Consider the following 25,583-nt stretch of genomic DNA (forward strand, 5'->3'; position numbering starts at 1 on the left):
TCACCAAAAAGTGTAGTAAGAAGGTATGAGGGCGCTGCAGTTCTTTGGTAAGTGGTCTAATTTTCATTTACTGTAAGTAACAAGGAGGAAGGGAAAGGAAGTAGTAGTAAAGCAGAAATGTGTTCTGGTTTAGATCCAAAGACACTCAGCAACTTTAGGAAAGTCACATAACTCTATCCTTTATCTTTTGTATTGTACAAACAGGATGTTAAAAAAAAAAAACCTCAAAAATACACAGTATCTGTTAGGACAGTGGCATAATATGTATTCTAATCAGTAAAGGCAGGTCTGTCATTCACTTCATATTTTGGTGATTTGCATATTTGTAAGATTTGGGGGATTGTAGAATAAAGAAATGAAAAAGAACTTTTAAAATAGTTATATCTAATTAAGAAAGCCAAAAATAGTGCCAGAGATGTGCTAACATATATTTGGTATAGTTGGTTTTTTTTCCTGACACCTTTAAAAATAGGACTTTTTCCCACATCAAAAAAAGCAAGCAAGGGACTAGGAGGCCACATTCGATTGTGTCCTGGGTCCATACACGTGCTCTACAGTCCAAAAGTTACTGCTGCTTTTCAAACCCTGTAAGTCAAAGTTTCATGAAATTTTTCCATTCGCATAAACCCAGAGAAAATTAACCCTAAGAGAAGAGTAGAGAATGAGATGTCAAATCAGGATTTTCTGTTTTGACTTTTCGGGAAAGCACACAAGAACTAATGTTGAAGAGCGATGCAGAGATGCAAACTAGGTAACGAATGCTACTTGCTCTGCTCATTCTGTAGCAGTGTGCTGGACCACATCTGCTGTAGTGGCCTGGGGACTGGTTCTTTGTGGGGCCCAGACTGACAGAGTAACCTGTCTGGAACACTCATCATCACAGTGACTCCTGTGAAAGGTTAACAGCGAATCCTATGCCAATGGTTAAAGGTTCTTTCCTGAACTGGTACATATTTGTTTAAGTCGTAGGCTTCACCTGAGGTCACTCGTGAAGAGATGTATTATATACACCCAGGCAGAGATGTGTGCCAAATGCAGCCTACTGCAATATGATAGTCTACTGAATTTTATCCAAGGTGCTGAGAAAAATGGGTTCATAGAATAGTTCTAAAGGGGCAGTAAGGAAATTCTCATGAGCAGTGGTATGTGACTTCTTAGGGACACAGACACACACACAGACACACACACACACACACACACACACACACACACACACACCTCTTCACCCCAGGTAGGGCACCAATGACACGTCAAAGACACAATTCCACCCAAGTCTAGCTTAAGGAGTCGCTTACAGAATATGGGTGACTAAAAGGCCCCGGCCCTCACCTTAATTTTTTGTTTTTTAGTGTTTTGAGACAGGATTGTCTTGTGTAGCCCTGGCTGTCCTGGATCTCAGTCTGTTATACTAGGGTAGTGCTGAACTTACAGAGATCCACCTGCCTGTACCTCCCTGAGTGCTGGGATTAAAGGCGTGCACCACCATTGCTTGGCAAAAACAAATTTTTATTTTATTTGAAAACTTTTACATTCATTTATTTGTGTGCCATGGTATGTGTGTGGAGGTCAGAGGGAAGCTTGAGAGAGTTGGTTCTCTCCAACTTTCCTACCATATGGGTTCTGGGGATAAAACTCAGATTATCTGTCAGTCTTGATGGCAAGCACTTATCTGCTGAGCTATCTCAGTTGCCCAAAAAAAATCTAATGTTATTTTTAAGGTCCCTGTGAATATTGAAAAAATGAAAGCCAGAAAACAATGAAGTACAAGAAGAAAGAGTGTTAAGAATTGTGTACTTGGACTGGAGAAATGGTTCAGCAGTTATGAGCACTGCCTGCTCTTGCAGAGGTCCTGAGTTCAATTCCCAGCAACCACATGGCAGCTCACAGCCATCTATAATGGGACCTGATGCCTTCTGGCATGCAGGCATGTATGCAGACAGAGCACTCATAAATAAATAAATAAATAAATAAATAAATAAATAAATAAGAAACCTTAGAATTGTATACTTTTGGAAGGATTGTACCTCCTCAAATTCTCGATTTGAGATCCTGGGTAGAAAGTTGGGTGTTAGACATCAGTTAACCAGGGACCCAGAGGGGCAGAGCCGATTGCTGACAAGAACACTAAATACATGACAGTAGACTCGGTGAACGTATTTCCTAATGTTATAAAATCTCAACTTCCAATTTGATTATGTATTTCAGTAGTGGAAGATGCCAAGCTGATGCCTGAAAAGTGAGCACTGAAATGCAGCCTCTTTTCCTTTAAATTTATTCTTAGTTACTGAATGAGTAAGATGACATGGACAATATTTTGATGTTCCATTTGCATAGCAATAGGGTGTGATGTCAGAAAGTTATTTTATCACAGATTTTCCCAAAAAAGATGCTAGGCTATGAAGCAGAACACTCTAATTTAATTTCATGTTATTCAATGATAATTATGCATAAATCAAAATAGAACTAGAAATAAAGACTCAAAATAACCACTTTGTGAACATTTTTATTAATATTTGCTATGGTGTAATGAAACTTTAGCACTTTATATCAGAGTAGGTATTTTAAAAAGTGGCATTAAAACTTAAAGCAAGACTTTTCTTCAAATAAAGAGCTAAATCTTGCATACAGTTCAAAGTAACTAGTGTTGAGGCCTCTCAAAGTATATTTAGCAGTAGCATAGAGGGAAAATTGCATATTAGTGTGCTTTGAAATTTTCTGCTAAAAGCCTTAACCTAGTATATGTTGTTATTTTTGTAAGTGAAGGCATAGAAGCCAGAGAACAACTTTTAGGAGTCAATTTTCTCCTTCCACTATGGGTTCCAGGGACCAAACTTGGGTCACCAGTTTGCTCAGCAACGTACTTTCATGCACCAAGCTGTCTTACAAGCCCACACAGTATTTTTGCTGTCATACTTCATTATCCCAGAAGCACAACTAAAAGCAAGTTTTGATCTGGAGAGGGGTCATGCAGTCAGTTGGTGTACAGTAGGATTCCTTAAGCCAGCATTGCAGAACTTCACACCCAGTCACTAGACCCTGATAACTCACATGAGTTAGTGAAGTGGCTTTCGGCAAAAGGCACAGTGCTGGGTGGGCACTGCAGATGAACTTAAGTGACATCAGTTTGGATATCTGAGCAGCAGAGCAGCTAAGAGTTGAGCAGTTTAAGAAAAGCAGTTTTTCTCACTCCTAGTGACTATCAGAAATCTTCTGGGGGCCTGGCTCCTTGTCTTTAGGCTATTATCTGGAACATTAGTTGGTCCTGTGGCAAAAGAAGAGCAGAGTTTCTTTTGTTTACTCCACAAAGACCTTTACTTTAATCTGAAAGACATCTGAAGGTGTAGCAGTTATTAGGATGTTCCACATGTGCTATAGTTTCCCCTCATTTTATAAATGAAGTAGGATGACCTGCTCACTTCCAGATAGACATGACTACATGACATGGTTGATCAATAAAACATGGGTAAGAGGTATATGGATAGACCTGTAGGATGGAAGGGTCAGTGGCTTCTTTTTTGTTATTTTGTTTCTGATTTTGTCTTTTGAGACAAGGTCTCAATCTGTATCCAAGTTGCCCTGGAACTTAATGTATGCCTAGGCTGGCCTCAAACTCAGGGATCCCTCTATGTAAGCCCCTAAATGCTGAGATTGCAGGTGTGAGCAACCACACCCAGCTCAGTATTTGTTTGGCCACATTGTCACTTTTCCACCAATAAGAATATTATTAAACAAATTGCTGAGCATGGTTTCACTCACCGGTAGTCCCAAGATCAGGAAGACAAAGCCAGAGGACTGCTGTGAGTTGAAGGCCAGTCTGGACTACATAGTAAGACTGTCTTTCACATGCGCAAAGGGGAGTATTCAAGTGAACCTGTACGTAAGCTAAGTGTATCAAAGGTTAAGAAGCAGAATTACTTTTAAACAGAGAAGTACACAATACCACAAAGCTGAACATCTAGTTGCTGTTTATTTTTTCTCAAGACGATTGTTTTATTAATTTTTAGAAGAGGTCTAGAAAAATCTCTGCCATATCTCTTGCAATCCTTGCCATTAGAGATATGTACAATTAATTTTGTTACTCAGTTTATAAAATATACTGACACACCGGCATTTGAATGAATGTTATTTGTTACCTCATGGAAGAGTCAGATCTGCTGCAAACCAATAAATACGCCACATACTTGTTCAAATATCTCCTTCATGTCCCATGTTTTTACTGCCACTGATTACAAGAAGAACTGGCTTCATACTAGATCCAAAAATAAGGACACTAATGAAAATTAACTGACTCAACATAGTCAGAACACAGAGGTCCTCTGATTCTGCAGCGGGACCTAAGCTATGTGTAGCAGTGTTTGAATTGAATATTACATTTCATAGAGCATTGTTATCTGTTTTGCCAGAAACCATACTTTAAACTGGGTAATTCATAAACAACAAAATGTGCTGTTCACATTTATGAGGCCAAAAAATCTATGATTAAGGTGTCAGCGAATCTGGTGTCTAGGAAAGGACCATACCTCACAGATCTTCATATATGATGGGAAGGGCAAGAATGCCCTTTTCTCAGGGCTTCAATCTTGTCCTTGGGGCCCAATCACTTCTAAGCCTTATTGCTGTGTGTGATCACACTCAAGGTTAAGATGAAACATATGACTTTGAGAGCACTCAAATGTTTGGACCACAGACTATGTCATTACTGTCTTGAATGATATATATATAAAATCTATATCATGGTCTGTGCTTCTCTGTTTTAAGGGCTAGCTTGTAAATGACTCCCTCTTCATGTGTAGTTAGCATTGTCTAAGAACAGTAAGGGGTGACTATTGCCTTGATGTGAAGACTGAGAAGCAGTAGGGCTTTCAGGTAGATGCTATGGAAAACATGTAGACACATAAGAGATTTAAAGATGGGAGTTGTCTCACAGTGGAGGGCAAGTAGTCTTCCAGTGTTCATACTTGTTATTAAAGAAACCCATCATACTGTGTATTTTGGCTATTTAGAAATACTGCAGGGGTTGGAGAGATGGCTCAGCAGTTAAGAGCACAGGTTGTTCTTCCAGAGGACCTGGGTTCAATTCCCAGCACCCACATGGCAGCTCACAACTGCCTATAACTCCAGTTCTAGGGGCCCTGACACCCTTACACACTCATACATGCAGGCAAAACACCAATGTACATTAAATTAAAAGTAAACCATTAAAATATTGCTGTGGTAGGGTAATTGAGGCAGACAAACACAGGGAATAGCTTCGCATCCCTGAACTCTACTTGGTCTGTATTATAAACCTTCATCCCCTATCCCTGCAACAATGAATTTGGCAGCCCAGCTCCTTTCCCTGCATGCACACATCCCATTTGAAACAATGCATCTAGCAACATCAGACTTGCACCTGCATCTGTCTATACATGCACCCCTCTCTGTATAAATGTAAGTTTCTCCTCTTCTAAAAATCAAACTGAGTTTCTGTTCAAATAAACGCTCAATATATCCAGGTACAAAGAGTAGAGGGGCTGTCTAACCTGAACTGGTTTTGCATATATGTGTAGTAATGCAAAACTATGTCCTCCAGTTAATATTTAGGAAGAAATCCCTATTTAATATTCCCATGCCTATGCAATTGGGCATGCACATGATTAAAATCAGATGCATTGTGGGAAGGGACATGCCTTAGAAAATAAATGTGTAACCAAATATATCAAAGCCAAACTATGTACAAATTCCTTCTATTGAACCCCATAAAAGGAACCCTAAATCCTAACCTATGAGTGTCCTTAGTTTTGTGGCCCAGTGTCAGTCTTGACAGTGTTATCAGTCTCTTACCTTGTTTCTTTTGTAGATCATTGGGCATCCTTATTTTAGATAAAATAACCAAGAACCTAGAAACACCTGGCCCGGACAACTGGTAACATAATGATTGTTAAGGTTTTCCTGTAATTACTAAGGTAAAACACACACACACAGCAACAACCCCAAAACAAAGACAAAACCAACAGTGGGAAATTAAGCCACTCAGGAAAGAGCAGATAGACTTTACAAGAGTAAAGGAATACAAGCCTTTCTGACAAGGTCTAGGAAGGTGCTTGTTGTGATTGATTGATTTTATTCATTATATGTGTATGAGTGTTTTGTTCCCCGCCCCCCCCCCCCCCATCCTCGAACTGGGGTTTCTAATCCTTGTTTGACACCGTGTGTTTGGGGCTGGGATCTTTTGTTTTTGTTTTTGTTTTTGGAGACAGGGTTTCTCTGTGTAGCTTTGCGCCTTTCCTCAAGTTCTGTAGACCAGGCTGGCCCCGAACTCACAGAGATCCGCCGGGCTCTGCCTCCCGAGTGCTGGGATTAAAGGCGAATCCCCATCCTCTGTAAAGAGCAACAAGCGCTCTTAATCGCAGATTCACCTTCCAGCCCCACTGATTTGGTTTTTTGAGACAGGGTATCCTTATGTAGCCAAGGCTGTCGTTTTGGCGTCCGAAATGCTCTGGCTACAGTCGTGGACCATCGTGCCCGGAAAAAATGTGATTTTAAAATAGTAATCTCTTTTACAGCCCGACTGCAATTTAGTTGTGAACTGCTACCTCCCTATTTCACAGATGTCGACCGTGACACCCGAGAGTGGTTTGCACGTGCAGCGGAAACAGTAGAGCGCTGCATCTGAAGGGAAGACCGATGGATAAAGGAGGTGAGCTCTCGGCTCTTCTGATCGATGAGTGCGGGGATCCTCAGCCTTGGTCGCGCACGCGCGCCAGACGGCCTACTTCCGCTGCGCGCGCCGCCGGCGTGGAGCGGTCGCCATAGCGACGGCCCGTGGCAACGGCGAAGTGTGCGGGTCGGGCCGCCGAGGCTCTCCCGGTCCCTTTCCTCTGCGGCCATGGCGGGAGGCCCCGCGGACGTCCGCAAACTCTTCCTTTTCACGACCACGCAGAACTACTTCGGGCTGAGGCCGGAGCTCTGGGACCAGCCCCCGCTGAACAGCTGCCCGGAGGTGAACAACTTCTTGGACGACGGCAACCAGATGCTGCTCCGGGTGCAGCGGTCCGACGCGGGGCTGGCGTTTTCCAACACGGTAGGGCGGCCTCCTGGATGCCCAGGCCCGGCCTCCCTCCCTCACGTCCCAGGTCCTCACGCCAGGCCTGAAAGCATCCTCAGCCTCGCCCTGGAGCCCTGGGGTCCAAGCTGTCCGTGCTAGGTGGTGCAGTGCCCACCGGAGAGTAGGAGTTTCCCTGTCCACACATGTGAATGGGAACGAAAAGCACCTTGACTGTTTCTTTTGAGACAGTCTGGCCTTTCCAGGCTGTCGCTCAACTCTGAGCCTTAAGCGATTTGACCGAATAACCCCGTTTACTTTATGGCATCTTTACTCTTTGCTTCCTTTGAACTGCAGTTTGGCCAATGTAGTGTGAACACAGCTAATTGATTGTTTTGAATATATTGTCTTTAATTTTTCCACCAGGCATAAGTCTAGTGATACAACATGGTAGTGCAACATTTCTTTCAAACACTAAGCTTTATGAAGAAGACATAAAAGATCATTTGTTTATCACTTTAGATTGATTTTGATGACACAAAGGACAAAGTGCTGGTGTTTTTCAAGCTCCGACCAGAAGTAATTACAGGTGACAATCTACATAACAACATTCTTGTTTCGTCTATGGTGGAGTCGCCTATCAATTCCCTTTACCAAGCGGTACGGCAGGTGTTCGCACCCATGCTGCTAAAGGTGAGTGACGTGCTTGTGGATTATTTTTAGGTCAGTATTTTGGTCAGCATGGAAACAGACATACATATTATTTGATTCACTGTTTAATGTGTTTTAGTTTATTTATTGAAATTTTTTATGGTATTGGGGGTTGTGTCAGACGTCTGTTACTTTAGGCTTTGTTGAGGAAAACTGAACGAAGCTATGAAATGCAGCTCACATCATCTCTTACATAGCCGTCCTCGATGATTTTATAAAATGTTACCTGAGGAAGAGGAAGCTGAGGCAGGCTCTCCGGGAAGCAGAGCTTGTGGCGTTAGTGCTTGGACAGTGTGTTTCTGAAGCTGCGATGCTGTGAGCGGTGTTTGCTCTCCTCCGCTTTTCTTTAGGACCAGGAATGGAGCAGGAACTTTGATCCTAAACTTCAGAATCTTTTGAGTGAGCTAGAAGCTGGATTGGGTGTGGTTCTGCGAAGATCAGATACTAACGTGCCCAAGCTGAAGCTCAAGGAAGATGACACCAGAGGTACGTAGCGACACACGGAGGAGCTTTGTTCCAGAACTCATCGGAGTGAGCGCGATTACTGTGTCTTGAGTGTGTGTGTGAGTGCCATTGCACACTTGCAGAGGTCAAAGGACAGTTTGCAGCAGTCAGAGCTCTCCTTCAGCTTTTGCAGCCCCGGGATCAAACTCAGGTTGTCAGGATTAGTGGCAAGCACCTTTAACACTGTGCTGTCTTTCTGGTCTTCAAAATAACCATCAGTGCTGGCTAGTTTTATGCTAATTTGGTACAAGTTATAGTCATGTGAGAGGAGGAGACCTCAATGGAGAAAATGCCTCCATCAGATCAGGCTATAGGTAAGCCTGTAGGGCATTTTGATTAGTGACCGATGAGGGAGCACCCAGCCCATTGCAGGTGGTGCCACACTGGAGCGCTAATCCTGGGGGGAGGGTTTGAACAAACTATGGGGAGCAAGCCAGTAAGCAGCACCCTTCATGGCCTCTCCATCAGCTTCTGCCTCTAGGTTCCTGCCCTGTTTGAGTTCCTGTCCTGACTTCCTTTAATGGTGAACAGTACCATGGATGAGTAAGCCAGAGAAACCCTTTGGTTCCCAAGTTGATTTGGTCATGGTGTTTCATTGCAAAAAGAGTAACTAACTAGAGCCCCATCTGTGACAAACTCAAAGTATAAAGTGATCATTTCATGGGCCAGTTGGTGGTGGCACACGCCTTCAGTCCCAGCACTTGGGAGGGAGAGGCAGGCAGATCTCTGTGAGTTTGAGGCCAGCCTGGTCTACAGAACAAGTTCCAGGACAGCCAAGGCTACACAGAGAAACCTGTGTCAAAAGACCAAAAAAAAAAAAAAAAAAAAAAAAACAAAAACAAAGCCCAAAACCAAAGCCCAAACCACCATGATCATTTCATTAATACAATTAGCAAATAACTGTATTGCTTCCCAAATTTCTTTTGGTGTTTTTGGGTCTTCTGTGATTATAAGCTTTTAAAAAGTGAATAGAGTATATGGGTTTGGAGAAGAAATCTTTTAAAACACTGGGTAGTTTATAGAAGTTGAAAATAGAGTGGTTACGTACAGTGCTTATATTCTGTGACACGTGCCTTGAATGCGACTTACCTGACCATACTTTCTCCGTAAAGAACATCAGAGCTGTCTGGTACTTGCATTTTTGGCATGGTGGTTTAAGATCAATTTAAAGCTTAAAAATAGAAACACTGTGGCACCAAGCAGACCTCAGAAAGGGCATTGTTTACAATATGAAAAAGGAAACTAGTGGGTAAATCATAGCTTCGACTTCACCAAGAGCATGTGTATCTGACACCACTGGTAGTTTACTGTCTTAATACAGAATGTGGGAGTGATGTGGAAGGGCTGGCTATACCTTGTGAAGGCAGCAGACCACCAGCTTTTATGGTATAATGTATTTTATCTGAAACTACTTATAATTTTACTGTGGTATAAATTCATACTAATGAACAAAATAAAATGTATAACATACAGATAATATTTAAAAATATTAGAAGCATAAATTGTAATTGCTCAAATAATCAAATAGATTCTTTTTAAAACTTACTTCCAGAAAATAGTAAACTTACTTTCAGCATATGATTAAACACACAGTAATTATCTAGTTCATTGGGATATTTGAAAGAGAATTTAAAAATAATAAACTATTTTGCTTATACTTTCAAATTAAGTTGAAAATACTCATTGATTAAGTAAGAAATTACTGATGATAGGGGTTGAGAGGTCGTTTTCTGTCCATCTTCTGGACTAAACCTAAATCAACAGATGAGCCAAACAGTGTTACGCCTTTTTTCTTTCCAATAGTAGTTGACTTTTTTCTTCTTCTTTTTTTTTTTTTTTAGGTATTCTCACACCAAGTGATGAGTTCCAGTTTTGGATAGAACAAGCTCATCGTGGAAATAAACAGATTAGTAAAGAAAGAGCCAGTTATTTTAAGGAATTATTTGAAACAATTGCAAGGGTATGTGAGTCGCACATAGTTTGTATATTAGACATTTTCAGTGTCTTTTTCTCTTAAAAATCTACTAGACAGTTGTAAGTAAGATACATAGTTTATAGACCCCAGAATTTACTTATGCTGTATGTTTAAAATATGTAAAACATAGAAATGAAAACATTAAATTCTAATCTCTAGCGAATAATTTTCCTCAACAACAAATACAGTTTTCTGCAAGTACTGGGAGGGAAACAGAGTCAGGAGCCTGCAGAAGCCTGTGATGCCGCAGTGGTGGAAGTGCTCGCCCTGCGGGTGCGAGGCCCGAGTTCAGACCACACGGGTCTGTAACCCCAGTGCTAGGATGGAGACATGAGGACTGGGGTTAGCTGCTAGCTCGCTGACACAGTCCAAGTGGAGAGCTCTGGGTTCTTTGAGACCCAGTATCAAAGAAAAAATGTGGAGAGGGATACAGGAGTGTACACAAAGATGACATTTGGTCTCCACATGTGCATCTACAAACAAGTGCTCACTTACACACATGCATACATGCACACACAAGATGTGCATTTATCACACACACACAAAATCAGTAAACTAACAGATTTGTTTGTGTAGAGGTAATACATTCTTTTGATGGAATGTATAAACTAGTATTTCAAAGTAATTTAAAAGATGAAGTCCTATTATTTTATGCCTATTTGATTTTCCCTTGCTGTATATTCTTAGGGACTTAGTAAGTGATTATTTTAAGTGTGATTGCAGTAATAGCATTAAATTTTTTCTACTATTATTTCATCAATAGTATTGTATTTATTTTTTAGAATGTTATTTCAGAGTTTAGTATTGTGGTATGTGTGTGCATGATGTGTGTATGTGTGTGGGCAAGTGTGGCTTGGCACATGTGTAGAGGTCAGATGAGGACAACTTTGTGGAGTCAGTTCTTTCCTTTCACCTTTATGTGGGTCCCAGAGGTCACACTCAGGTCACTAGCCTTGTGTGGCAGGTGCCTTTACCACTGAACCCCCTGGTCAGTTTCAATAGTGCCATTTAATGGTGTATTTGAAGTATGTTAAAGCTTGTTTGGATGACAATGATGAAATGTAGAATAATGAATTTGTGCTGCGCTTATTGTTAGTAACCACATCACACAGCACAGCACACAAGATAAAGCGCATGGCAGTTACAGTGGGTCGTGTGTATGTCCTGCCGCAGCAGCCTCTGCTGGTAATACACATAAACCCAATGTAAAGAAAACTCGGCTAAGGGTGTAAATAAATGGTCTTTCTACTGTCATTTTCCAGCCTTTTATGAAATTTATGTTTATGGAGAATATTTGCATAAAGAAGTCAGAATAGGGGAGGGGACATTAGATTTCCAGCATTTGAGCAGTCTGGAAACTTTCCCAGTGTGTTACTTAATGCATGGATATAACTGTGTTTCAATATGAATGCATTTTGGTTTCAGGAATTTTATAACTTGGACAGTCTGTCCTTGCTAGAAGTTGTTGACTTGGTGGAGACGACTCGGGATGTTGTAGATGATGTGTGGAGACAAACAGAACACGATCATTACCCTGAGTCACGCATGCTGCATCTCCTAGATATTATAGGTATAGAAATAAGCTTTGGGAAATTTGCAAACTCCTCTCTCTCTCTCTCTCTCTCTCTCTCTCTCTCTCTTCCTCTCTCTCCCTCTCCTTCCTTCCTTTCTCTTCCTTAGTTCTTACTTAAAATGCTCATTAATGTAATACTTGCTATTTAAAGTAAGTTTTAATAAGTCATACAGATTTATCTACATTTTTATTTATAGTTGATTTAGTTCATGTATGTGAAATATTTCGATCATTAATAGAACTAAATTTATATATTTAGTGTTTATGTATGTTAATTAATTAAAACTTTTACTTAAATATTTATTTGTGTGTGTAGTACCTACAGAGACCAGAAGAGGGTTTTTGATTCCTTGAACCTGGAGTTGGAAGCATTTGTGAATCACCTGAAGTGGGTGTTGGGATCTGAACCTAAGTCCTCTGATAGAGCAGTGTCTTAGTGAGGGTTTCTGTTGCTGTGAAGAGACACCATGACCACAGCAATTGTTATAAAGGAAAACATTTAATTGGAGCTGGCTTACAGTTTCAGGGGTTTAGTCCATTATCATCATGGTGGGATATGGTGGTGAGCAGGCAGACATTGTTAGGAGAAGGAGCTGAGAGTAAATACGTCTTGATCCACAACAGAATGTTGAGCAACAGGAAGTGAGCTGAGACACTGGCATGGCTTGAGCAGTATGAGACCTCCCCATTTCCTCTACCAAGGCCATACCTACTCCAACAAAGCCACACCTCCCACCAGTGCCACTCCCTGTGAGCTTATGGGGGTCAGTTACATTCAGATGACCACAAGCAGAAAGCAGTCTTAACTGCCAAGACCTTTCTGCAGTCTGCCTCATATGTTCATTTGACCATAATTTCATATGAACTGAAAAATGATTTGAAAACAAACTGGTTTATATTTCAGTCGTACATATTTGACTCAGAAAAAAGTTCCTTTTCCATTGTCCCTTAGAGCGTGAGGTGCGTAAGCTGACAGAGGTGGGTGCAGCAGCGCCTTTGTCGTGGCCAAGTCAGCAGCAGGTGCTGTAGCCAGCCCAGAGCGATGGATTCTGATAGGTGCCATGTGTTGACTGATCAAGATTGTAAGCTAATGTCAGTGTGCACATATGTATTTATAAAGACAGTTATTTTATAAATGATGGCAGTCTAAGACTGGGTAGGCAGTGTTTTGTAGATTCTTAGTTGCTAATGCCTTTGTTAATTTTTTCCTAAGTATATATTTTATAATTCCATATAAAATATTTTCATATAATCTTGCTTTATGTCTTATTAGGTGGTTCATTTGGAAGGTTTGTTCAAAAAAAACTGGGAAGTTTGAAACTATGGGAAGATCCTTATTATCTTGTGAAAGAAAACCTGAGAGCTGGCATTTCAATTTGTGAACAGTGGGTGATAGTCTGCAGTCACCTCACAGGGCAGGTGTGGCAGCGCTATGTACCTCATCCATGGAAAAGTGAAAAGTATTTTCCTGAAACTCTTGATAGGCTGGGCAAGCGCCTAGAGGAGGTACCAGTTTGATTGTCTTGTTGTCTTTAAGTGGAAGTGGTTTTCACTAGTCTGTGAGTGCATTTTACAACTGACAAACGTGTGAAAGAAAGGATTGATGGTTTGGGTGAACAGAGGATGAATGTCATAATAAGTTTGGACCTGCTTTGGTGCAGGTTGAGGTACAGAGTGGCCACTGAGTCCTAGCTTCCTCTTTTCCTTAGGTACATGAGTGTGTGGTTAGCATGTTAGTGTGAGCAAGTGGTCAACATTTTAGCTATGAAATTCTGTTTTGTTCTTTGTTGTAAAAAATATGACACACTTTTCCCTGTGTGGGAGCACTCAAGCTTTTTCTTTGCTACTGACATTGCTTCAAACTTTGGCCCTCTTTGTAAGATGTACTCTGTGGAAATATTTGAAGCAGTTTCTCATTTACTTCAGGTATGAGCTTGCATAAAACATTGCATATTTAGCTTTAAAGGAAAGGCAAAATGAAATTGCAGAAATAATTCTGCCTTCTTAGGACAAACACAGTTTAAAAAATACAAACATGAAGCCTGGTGGTGGTGGTACACGCCTTTAACCCCAGCACTTGGGAGGCAGAGGTAGGCGGATCTCTGTGAGTTCAAGGCCAGGCTGGACTACAGAGTGAGTTCCAGGACAGGCGCCAAAGCTACACAGAGAAACCTTGTCTCAGAAACAAAAAAACATGAACAAGTGAACTACTTTCAGTTTTATTAATTTTACAAGGGCCACTGTAAGGAAATTTATAAACACTTTAGGTAGGTCTTAGATCCACGTACACACTTTATTTCATTTAACACATTTTTTGTTTTAATGTCTTACATTTTAGGTCTTGGCTATTCGAACAATTCATGAGAAACTCTTGTATTTTTTACCGGCCAGCGAGGAGAGAATCATTTGCTTGTCTCGAGTGTTTGAGCCTTTTACTGGCGTGAACCCCGTGCAGTACAATCCGTACACTGAGGTGGAGTCTAGCTATGTTTATGTCTTCAATTTCCTTTTGTGTTCTTGAGTTTTAAAGATTGCTTTTTAAAATTTTACAGTCTAACAGTATAATTAATTTGTTTAGCCATTATGGAAAGCTGCAGTGTCTCAGTATGAAAAAATCATTGCACCCGCTGAACAGAAAATAGCAGGGAAATTAAAGAATTATATTTCAGAAATTCAAGATAGTCCTCAGCAGGTAAGATATTGAAGTAATTTACTCTATACAATTTTCCCTTAAGCTGTTACACTGTGAGTGTGGTTGAATTGAGATGAACATGCACTTTGTCTGTCTTCTGTGAGCTTCTTCAAGCATTTCTGAAGTACAAGGAACTGGTGAAGCGTCCGACAATAAGCAAAGAGCTGATGTTAGAGAGAGAGACGCTGCTGGCTAGACTCGGGGACTCAGCTAAAGGTAGCGTTCCCGAGAAATGCTTCTGTTGGTGGGTTTTTCCTTGATGCTTGTTGTTCAGGATTCAAAATTTAGTCATTTTATGACAAAGATTGGTTTATTCATGATATAAATGATAGATTTGTTTTTATTTTATTTTTTTAAAACTTATTTAAATTATTTTATGTGCATGTCTTACCTGCATATATGTTTGTGCACGATGTCCATTCTTGGTTACCATGGAGGCCAGAAGAGGGTGTCGGATCCCCTAGATTGTGACAGTTGTGAACTGTGGGTGCTGGAAATGGATGACTTGTAACTGCTGTGCCATCTCTCCAGCCCCTGGATTTGTTTTTAAATTAGCAGGTTGTTTTTCTGTACCTTATTTAGTGCACTGTCTTAGTTTCTTTTCTTTTGCTGTGATAAAATGCTCTGACGGAAGCAAGTCAAGGAATGGAGGATTTATTTTAACTGACAGTTGAAGCTGTCCTCCATCACAGTGGGGAAGTCAGGGAGGCAGGCGCTTGAAGCTGCTGGTCCTGTTCCCCCCATAGCCAGAAGCGAACAGTGATGCACACCGTGCTCGTGCCTCGCTGGCTTCTCCGTCCTGTGCAGTCAGGGCCCCTCCCATTAGGGTGTCTTCCCACCTCAGCGGACATGCAGTCAGCTCCCTAGGGCCTGCTCTCCAGGGGGTTCTGTGCGGTGTCAAGTTGACAGCACTGTCATCAATAGACACTAAGGTTCTTGTGGTGCAGTGAGGACCAACATCCACAACATTCCCAACGAGGCTTGAAACGTACTACTTCTGTGTAATTGATTTGATTTAATGATACAGATTTCCGATTGGACTTTGAGAATCGGTGCCGAGGGATTCCTGGTGATGCAACTGGACCACTTTCTGGCAAAAATCTCTCAGAAGTTGTCAATAATATTGTTTGGGTTCGTCAGTTGGAATTGAAGGTACTTGTTTTAATATAGAAGGACAGTGAACATTCAAAATGTTCTAAGTTAAGGCATGTGATGGGGACTCTAAAGCTGCTGTGAAAATCGTGGGCTCCCCCTGCATGCAATTATTTTGTTCCTTGTTGTGACCAAATCCTGGGAACAGTTAAAGGGAAGGGGGATTTCCTGTGGCTTCCAGTGAATTTCATGATGGGGGTCTGGTTGCTGCAGCTCCATGTGTGGTGGCTGGAGCTTGTGACATGGCATCTTGGCAGGTCAGGAAGCAGAGAGCTGGTGCAGACCCTTACTAAGTTGTGGTCTTTATCTCTACCCCATGACTATACATGTCAGGGAGGCTCGATGTCTAAGGGATACTTCAGTTTCCCAAAACAGTGCCATCAGCTGGAGACCATGTGCTCAAATGCCTAATCCAGCAGGATGCAGTTTACCTTCATGCCTTAATAACATGTAATTTTCATGGAAATGTGTAGGACTCTGAGAACAAATGTGTGGCGAAGATTCTGACGAGGTTCATTTTTTATATAGAGGTGATTGTCAAGTTGGGTCACTAGTGTCTTTGAAAGCATCTTTGAGGACTACTGTATTCTTGACACTAGATTTAAAAGATATCCTGATGGTTTTAAAGTCTATCTGCAAGTATTTTTATGTCACTAAATCATTTTAGTTTAGAAGTTAAAGGAGAGTTGAAAAGTCATTCTACATAATTGTCCATGACGGTGTAATTAAAGCTGACCTAAGACTCTTTTGGACCTACTGTCAATACGTATAGTTTTGTTTCTGACCTGTATAATAAACACCAATTGATTGATAATAATTAATTGCATGTGGTCTGTGTTCAAGGGCAAAAGGTCAAGGAATATTAATAAAACCTGCTTCTTACTCAAATTTGTACCTTTGAACTATATTCTGAAATATTTTATGTCTTTTTTTCTATCAGTTCTTTTTTTGAGTGTACCAGAATGGGCTGTTATGGAGGAAGATATTTTTTCTGTCTTAGCTGACATTCAAATCTGACTATTCTTTTGAGCTATTAACAAGGTATTTAGCTAACAACTGGTATTATTGTGAGCATGTTTAGGAATAAACTTCCTGGGGTTTCTGAAAAGGAGTGAGCACAACTTTCATGTGGCTTGCCTTTCCTTCATTTTACCTTCCTATTATGCTTTGTTCTCGGGCTGTCCTCTTGGGTTTTATTATTCTGAGTTTGTATAATTCAGAAGTCAGTAAGAGAGTGATACACTTATTCCTTATGGAAAAGCTTTTTTCCCTGTTTACAAATAATAGGAAAGTAATTTTTGAGTCTCAGGTCAGAGAAAGACCTCCTTATTTGACGGTACAATTCTGTTAGCATTAATGCATCTTTGGCTTTCCTTTTTAAGGTAGATGACACCATCAAGATTGCAGAAGCGCTTTTGTCTGACCTGTCAGGGTTTCGGTCTTTCCATCGGAGTGCTGAAGATCTCTTGGACCAGTTTAAGTTGTACGAACAAGAACAGTTTGATGACTGGTCCAGGGAAGTTCAGTCAGGGTTGTCTGATTCCAGGTCAGGTTTGTGGTAAGTGCATTCCCCTGAACGGTCAACAGAAGCCCCTGTCTTAGTAATCCATGTGGCAAGGTGGAAGGAGCCCTTGTCCTCTCTGCGGACTTGCTGCTGCTTCTTCATGAGTCATTGCATTTAAAACATTTTTACTTTTTTATCTTAGAGATTTTTTAAAAATTATTTTGTGTATGTATATGTGAATGTCACATGTGTGCTCCAGTGCCCTAAGAGGCCAGAAGGGGCACAAGATTGTGAGAATTGGAGGAGACTGTGGGCCCTGACTTAGGTGTTGGAAATGAACTTGGGTCCTCTAGGAGAGTAGGACCACCTCACTGGCCCTGAGTACACTTTAAGTTCCTGATGATTCAGCTGTAGTTGACTCCTTACCTCTCTCTCTATTCACGTGTCTATTCCCTGGAACTGTAGATACATTTTTGAGAATTAAACATTCTTTCTCTCATGATGCTTTATTATCGAGTATTCATGCATTTTTTCTACTTTTTTATATTGTATGCATAAATACTTTGAATTGCAAATTATATTATTTTTAAACCCTTTAAGAAAGAAGTATTTTCTCATGACATCTCAAAATAGTAAGCCTTTGGTAAGTATTTACTGAATTTTATTCAATATTTTACTAGTTACCATCATTTTAATAGCAATTTCATAGGCTATGACTAGAAACATTTCTTTGTACCTACAGTCAGTTTTCCCCAGTATATTATTATCTATACTTTTAGATACTTAACACATCTCCTATTATACTACCGGGACTCACTCATGGCCTTAATTGAGCATGTGTTTTACATCTGAGCTATACCTTTAGCATTTCTGTTTTTCTTCAACAGATACAGTTTCCTTGTGTTATCTAGGGTTGGTCTTAAATTCATGGTCCTGCCTTGAATAACTAAGAGTATAAGTTATTTTGTCTTTTTTTTTTTTTTTCCAGAGCTGAGGACCGAACCCAGGCCCTTGCGCTTGCTAGGCAAGCGCTCTACCACTGAGTAAATCCCCAACCCCCTAAGAGTATGCCACTATCATCTTTTTTTTTTTTTTTGAAGAAACTGTTCATAGCGTGAAGTTTTCTGCCCTCCCCCTCCTTCCTAGTACAAGGATGGTCAATTCAAAAGTGATGTTCACTTGAATAAAAAATGTAGTTCCCTGACTACAATTCTGGGTCAGGAGGAAGAATAGAGGAACCCAGGGGTTCTATGGTACAGTGACTATAATTTTGTGCCATTTAGTGTTTTCCCTCCTACTTAGAGCTGAAAATATGAGAGATGTTTTGGGTTCATCCTCCAGAACAGATGGCTGTAGTTAGCCAGGTTTATAACCTAGTTCACTTTGTCAGGGTAGTTCCTGTTGTGATCTCTGTAAGGCAGTGGGTCAGATCTGAGGTCTGCTGCAGGTGAGCCTGCTGAGCCTTTTCCAACCCTGACTTTCTGTCTCAACAAGGTCTTCCTCCTCCCTTTATTTTGGTATAAAACCTTTTCTAGTCTCTAGAAGAATCAGGGTGCTGCTGAACACATCTTTTGAAATCCTAGTGTATGCAAACTTTTAAAGAAGGCAAAAGGCCCCCACTGTATTTTGACACGTTTCTGAGTACACACAGGAGTGCTGGGTCTTCTTTTAAGCCACCAAAGTATCTCCTTCTGTCAGTTTGTTGGAGGGTCAGGTAAGGAAAGTGGATGCATTTTTCCTTTGCTTCCTGATCACTTTCTAAGAAGACTTGTGAGTTTCCTCAAGTTTGAAAATGATTTGAAAGAGTGAACACAATGTAGACCATAGTAAATAACAATAACTTCTGCCTAAGGATGATGAGTGTTTCTATAGTCGATGCTGATTTGAGTACCCTAAGGTACTTTTATTATTAAAATCTTAACCAAAGAAAGGACAGGTTGAAAGAGTAGAGGATTCAAGCATTTGAGTGTCTCTGCTCTTAGCTGTTTGGTTTTTGTCATTGGCCCTTTACTAAAGCATGAAGGCACAAGCAGACTAAAGCCATCCTGGGCACCTTTAGAAAGTGGGGCAGAGCCTTTCCTTTATGTCAGCCTTGACTCTTGGCTCAGCGTGAAGGTGGATTTTTCTGGTCTACAAAGTGCTCATGTAACACTCACGTAGTGACATATTTTGGACGCTGCAGTTTGTTTTCAAAGTCTGGATTGTGAGACAACACGGGAAGAACTTTACTTTTTATCATCGTCACAGCTCTGTTTAAAAGACAGTTGCACAGCAGTGTTGACTTCAGTCTTCAGTGAGAAGTTCTTGAGGCAGTCAGCACACTGCCTCCACACCTTCACACGAGAGCACTGTCACCGGACCCCACATAGATACAGAATGCAAAACCAGCCCGTACCTGGATGTTTGAAAACGCTACTCCACAAAGTTAAATAAGTCTTAAAGGTTGTCTACAGGCTCTGCATGTTTTTTCAAACCAAATAACCAAATAATTTTGATTGCAAAAGGGATGATTGATACAAAACCAATATATCATTTTCTTTTGAAGAATAGACAGGAAAAACAGAACTGTAAAGCCTGATTAGAAAGATTTTTTTGTCCTTTTTTAAAAACTATTAGATTTGCAGAATAGTTGAAGTGTTTTTTAAAATCAGTTTCATCAGACAAAAGAACAATGAAGCTTCAAAGATTCCTGTTTCTCTCTTTTTTTCCTCTTTCTTTTGTAGTATTGAGGCTAACAGCCGAATTATGGAGTTGGATCCTAATGATGGGTCATTAAAAGTGCATTATTCTGACCGTTTGGTCATTCTTCTGCGGGAAGTCCGTCAGCTCTCTGCCCTGGGCTTTGTCATTCCTGCCAAAATACAGCAGGTTGCAAACGTTGCCCAGAAGTTCTGCAAGCAGGCCATCATTCTTAAGCAAGTATGATGACACTTTTGATGATGTTCTTGTTCTTGGTTCATTATGCTAAATGAGACTGTTGAGGGCTTTGTTTTCTGCTTTTAACTTTTATGCTCCTGTAATAACTTATTAACTTGTGAATTCAGGGTTTGCTAATGACTAAGTTAAAATCTGCTGTTAATCTATCTAGGAATTTTTAAACTTAAGACAATATTGCCATTAATTTTCATTCAAAAACCATTTGGAAAAATGATGTATTCCTTCTTTCTCTCCCATTCTAACTTCTCCACTCTTTTTTTTTCCTTTCTTTTTCTTATTACTTGGAAAGGTCTTAAAGGAACTTCTGTCTTTTAGATATTCATAGAGGATTACCAGGCTCCTTGGTCTTGGTTTACTTTTTTGTACCATGCTATAGTTTTCCCTGTTTAAAACAAACACTTATACCTGGTTGTCCACCCCTTGAATCAGGTCCTAGGTCACCTTACAGCTCTGGCCTTCTCTGCCGACACTCTCTGAAGTGTTGTGCACTGTAGCAAATACTTGAGAGAATCAACTTGGAAGAGAAAGTGTGTTTGGGTCACAGATGTGCAAGTTTCAGCCCTTGATTTGCTCTCTTGCTTTGGGCAAATATAAAGGTAGCACATGCAGGAACATGGGGCTTAAAGCCACTTATCCTTTCAAGAGCATAGATTGCCATTGCTCTAAAGACCTTCTACTAAGTCCCACCCCTTTTTAATTAATTAATTACTTGAGACAAGGTCTCACTATATAGCACTGGCTGGCCTGGGACTAGCTATGTAGACCAGGCTGGCTTTGGATTAGCCTGCCTCTGCTTCTCAAGTGTTAGGGTTAAAGGTGTGTGCCACCACTCCCAGGCCCACTTCTTTTGAAAAAATATTTTTTATTTATTCTTTGACAGTTTCATAATGTGTACAATGTATCTCTCTTGATCATTCTGACTCCAGTTGCCCCCCCTCCCTCACTCCCCAACACAACCTCTTTCCATCTGATTTCCTTCGTAACTCACTGAGTTCTGTGAGTGCTGCCCACATGGGCATGGGTGTGGGGCCTCCACTTAGTATGGGTGAGTCACTGGAGGCCACAGCCCTCAAAAACGACTCTCATTTCCACAGCAGCCCCGAGCTACTGGTAGCTTCCCAGCTAGGGTGAGGTCCTGTGAGTTCAGTGTTGGAATGTTGTCTTGATCTCGTACGGAAACCACGGCTGCTGAGAGTCTGTACTTGAAGGCCAGGCCGTGTCCGGAGGCAGCACTTTACCGTGCTCCCCCTCCTGTGTTATCTCCACCTTGCCATGCTGTCCACCACGGTCCCTTTAGCCTTGGCAAAGGGTTGGTAAGACCTTTCAACGAGGGTTGAACACTCAGTAGTCACTTTCTCAGCCTTTTGACTAATTATGACTTTTCACATTAACTACTGCCCACTGAGAAAAGAAGCTTCTCTGACCAAGGTTGAGAGCTGCACTGTTTTATGGTTATCAAAATAAATCTTTAGAGCGTAGTTGGCAACATGAGCATTTAGTACAGCCTCAACTGTAGGTTTTTTTCTCACCACTGGAGCCTTTCTGACCATTTGATTGGGTTTACAGTACCAGACATGAATTCCCTTCTGTGGAGCAGGCCTGAGGTCCAATCAGAGAGCAGTTTGCTACCCCTGTACCAGTCATGCCAGCATTGCAGCAGTGGGTACATTTTACCTGGTGGTCAGTGTTGTCATAGGAAGGGTCCAGTGGTCAGTAAGACCAGTTCCTTAGTCACAGTTCTATTGCTGTGATGAGACACCATGACCAAGGCAACTCTTTCAAAAGAAACAATTTAATTGGAGGTTTGCTTATAGTTTCAGAGGGTTAGTCCATGATCATCATGGCAGGAAGCATGGCACTGGAGTAGTAGCTGAGAGCTTTGTATTCTGATCCACAGGCAGCAGGCAGAGAAAGAGATCGGGCCCGATGGGGGCTTTTTGAAACTTCAGAGCCCACCCGCAGTGACATACTCCTCCAACAAAGCCACACCTACTGTAACAAGGCCATACCTCCTAATCCTTCCACATAGTTCATTAGCTGGAGACTAAGCATTCAAACATATAAGACTTTCGGGGGGCACTCTCATTCAAACCAACACAGACCATTAATGTCTTTCCCCCCATTCAACCTGTATATAACCTACAGAACTGTCAATGCTAGCCATTAGGGAGGAAGATTCTTGGCTCTTTCCAGATTGATTTCTCTTTGTACTGCATTCAAAATGTGTGGTGTCCATAGCAGTAGGGTCTTATGCTCTAGTTAAGATTGACAACCAACCGTGTTGATAATAGCCTGTCTTGTCTTGGAAGCCTTTGGGGCTTCCCTGATCAATAACATGTAGGTAGGTGTACCATACTTGGTACTGAAGTTTCCATATACTAACCATTTCTGCATTGTCAAGCAGTGCAGGGTACCATTGTTCCAATTCCTTTCTTAAAAATCATTTTTAATAGCTTATAAATTAGGGGTTTTCCATAAGGATTTTTTTTTTATACATCCTTGGTTTTGGTTATTCCATTCCCCACTTCTTTCTTTCCTATTCCTCCATCCCCTATCCCTGGGTAAACCTTTAGCCCCCAATGTTCTCCCCTCTACTACTGTCCCCTTCCCCCCAATAAACTGCCTACCTCCAATTCAGTCTCTTTCTGGTTTCTTGGCCTCTGCATACTCCCAAGTTCAACACACAGATCTAAAAATTTGAAGCTAGGATCAGCATATGAGAGTGAGCACGTGGTGTTTGTTTTTCTGGACCTAAATTATCTCACTAGTGTGATATTTTCCAGGTCCACCTATTTTCCTGCAAATTTTATTTTATTTTTTTTATAGCTGTGTATATGGACTACAGTTTCCCTATCCATTCATCAATGGATGGTCACCTAGGCTGATTCCTTTTCTAGCTATTGGGAATAAAATTGCAGTGAACACGGATGTGTCCCTGTACTAAGATGTGGAGTCCTTTGCGTATGCACAGAAGTGCTACATCCGGGTCATAGGGTACTTGTAGTTCAGCTTTTTGAGGAACTTTGATGCTATAACATGCCTCCTTGAAGAGCAAGCACGAAAGGTGTTCAGGAGAGAATTGTATGCTGAGGTTGTTAAAGCTGTGTGCTGAGATGAGCCTTCTGTGTAGGCATATGCTAGTTTTGCTGTCCCTCAGGAAATTGCAAGTTATACATGCTGCATGATGAGTATTAGAGATATAGATGGTATTGAATTACAGTGTGCAGGATCTTCTCATCCATTGTGACTATAGCAACATCTGCCCTGAGGAAGGAGGAACAACTACTTCAATGAATCCTCCATTTTTCCAGTGTAATGGGGAGCACATGTGTAATGGCTTTTCCCTTGTCACGTGGCCAGTAACTTAAGAAGCTAGGATTTGAAGCAGGGAGACTAGTTAGTTTGCAGACTGTTTCCCTGGTCTGGCTGAGAGATCAGTGCATGAATTAGATGAGAGGACAGACGTAGGGAAATGTGGTTGGACTGAAGGTATATTTTGAAAGTAGAAGTTTTTGCTAATGAAGGATTTGAGAGAAAATGTCATGTCAAGTTTTGGTCTAAACGATGTATAGATAGTTGTGTTATGTTCTACAGAGGGCTTGCGTGCTATTTGAGAGGTGCAGGAGATGAAAAGCCAGTCCTTCAGCACCAAGCCTTTCTTTAGCACTGGACTCCTTTCTTCCTGATGTGGTGAACTTGATTCCAGAGACTAAAATGTGTTGTCTGTTTAACCATGTTAGGACATGACTTGATAAATTGTAGGAACTCAACGTATATGTGTTGATTGGGCATAATGATTCATAAATAAATTCTGATCTGGAGATGAAAAACTATTTCTGTCTATTATGGTTGAGAAAAATTATTACTGTTCAAACAAAAATAAAAGGAAATGTGCTAGAAACAAGATTTATTATTTTTTGCTGCTAACTGGACTTGTATTTTGTAGGTGGCACATTTTTACAATTCCATTGATCAACAAATGATTCAGAGTCAGAGGCCAATGATGCTGCAGTCTGCCTTAGCATTTGAACAGATAATTAAGGTAAGTGAGATCACCATGCTTTATGATATAGTTGGATGGGTTCTCTGTTTTCAGTCCACCAGCAGCCACTGTGCAAGCTTGATCATTCTGTCTCCAATGATTTCCTTCGTTCTTAGTGAGTAATGCTCCACTGTAGATTTAAGTAATTATAATGCTTTACTAAGTTTGTTATTGGTTTTGAAGAGCTACATTAATATATATCATCTACAGCTTACATACTATTGTATTCTTTTCCACTGAGTTTGAGATCCTAGTATACAGAGGTTTTTTTTTTTAGACAATCTTCAGATTTTATAACTGAGTTGTTTACTTTCTTGTTTATTTAAATGTCTATACACAGGAAATTGGAAAAACTCACAATAGGTTTCAAACTACATGGTACTCTGTGAGAGCAAACATTTTGAAATTTATACTTTTTAAAAAGATTTATTTATTTATTATATGTACAGTGTTCTGCCTGCATGTAAGCCTACATGTCAAAAGAGGGCACCAGATCTCTTTATAGATGGTTGTAAGTCATCATGTGGTTGCTGGGAATTGAACTCAGGACCTCAGGACCTCTGAGCCATCTTTCCAGCCTGAAATTTATACTGTTAATCTTTGTAGAGATCAGTGTTAAAAATTGGGCTTATAACATAAAATGAAACCTTTTTGGAAAAAGAAATATATCTGAATACTATTGTTTATTGTATTGTAGAATTCAAAGGCAGGAAGTGGAGGCAAGTCACAGATTACTTGGGACAACCCTAAAGAATTAGAAGGCTACATCCAGAAACTCCAAAATGCTGCTGAGCGACTTGCCACTGAAAACAGAAAGTTGAGAAAGTGGCACACTACATTTTGTGAAAAGGTATATTTTATTTATAGACTTTATCATACTATGCCTAGAATGAATAAAAATAATAGTATATAACTGCATTTTTTTTCTTTTGAAGTAATTTGAGATCTAAAGCTACAGAACTACAGTTTGTTTCCCTTCACCTGACTGCTGCTACTAACAACTCACCTAGCCAGAGTACAGATGTCAGTTCCAGGAGACCAGCCTTTGCGGCTTGCACCTTTCCCCACAAATTCTGTCCTGGCTAAGGACAGAACCCTGCTTTCCTCTTTGCATCTAGTAGTTGAGTGTGTGTGGTTCTCTCCTCATGAGCTTGCTGCTTCCCGTGTAGTGTTGGCTGTAACAGTCCGAAGTGATGGCTTTGCCCTTCTCAGTGCATCAGTCAGGTATTGACAGGTCACACAGGGTGAGTGGTACCTTGTCACTGGAAAGTTACGTCTCCCCAACAGGTGGTCATTCTTATGAACATCGATCTGCTTCGGCAGCAACAGCGTTGGAAGGACGGGCTGCAGGAACTGAGAACTGGCTTAGCGAGCGTGGCAGCGCAGGTGCGTGAGTTGCGCCCTTCGCGGTGCCATCTTTTGGGAGTCTGGATGCATCTGTGTACCCCAACAGATGCAGACTTCTCTGA

At 40.9% G+C, this 25,583-nt stretch overlaps 1 protein-coding gene across 4 annotated transcripts in view; it reads left to right on the forward strand.

The window, feature by feature from the left end:
• The first annotated feature begins 6,771 nt into the window (after positions 1–6,771).
• The window catches only part of Dync2h1 (dynein cytoplasmic 2 heavy chain 1), a 230,942-nt gene continuing 212,130 nt past the window's right edge, over positions 6,772–25,583 (forward strand). For 3 of the 4 annotated variants that reach the window (XM_028890970.2, XM_037207771.1, XM_037207772.1), the window contains exons 1-15: positions 6,772–7,063; positions 7,547–7,717; positions 8,086–8,221; positions 10,081–10,199; positions 11,640–11,784; positions 13,061–13,293; positions 14,126–14,260; positions 14,366–14,479; positions 14,584–14,695; positions 15,507–15,631; positions 17,014–17,189; positions 19,859–20,054; positions 24,019–24,114; positions 24,812–24,964; positions 25,402–25,500. In XM_028890970.2, coding sequence (XP_028746803.1) covers positions 6,869–7,063; positions 7,547–7,717; positions 8,086–8,221; positions 10,081–10,199; positions 11,640–11,784; positions 13,061–13,293; positions 14,126–14,260; positions 14,366–14,479; positions 14,584–14,695; positions 15,507–15,631; positions 17,014–17,189; positions 19,859–20,054; positions 24,019–24,114; positions 24,812–24,964; positions 25,402–25,500 — 2,205 coding nt within the window. In that variant the 5' untranslated portion in view covers positions 6,772–6,868. The remainder of the gene's footprint in view (positions 7,064–7,546; positions 7,718–8,085; positions 8,222–10,080; positions 10,200–11,639; positions 11,785–13,060; positions 13,294–14,125; positions 14,261–14,365; positions 14,480–14,583; positions 14,696–15,506; positions 15,632–17,013; positions 17,190–19,858; positions 20,055–24,018; positions 24,115–24,811; positions 24,965–25,401; positions 25,501–25,583) is intronic. The other variant, XM_028890972.2, reaches the window with a different exon arrangement.

Source organism: Peromyscus leucopus, chromosome 7, assembly GCF_004664715.2.
Source record: "Peromyscus leucopus breed LL Stock chromosome 7, UCI_PerLeu_2.1, whole genome shotgun sequence".
Classification (NCBI taxonomy): Eukaryota; Metazoa; Chordata; class Mammalia; order Rodentia; family Cricetidae; genus Peromyscus; species Peromyscus leucopus.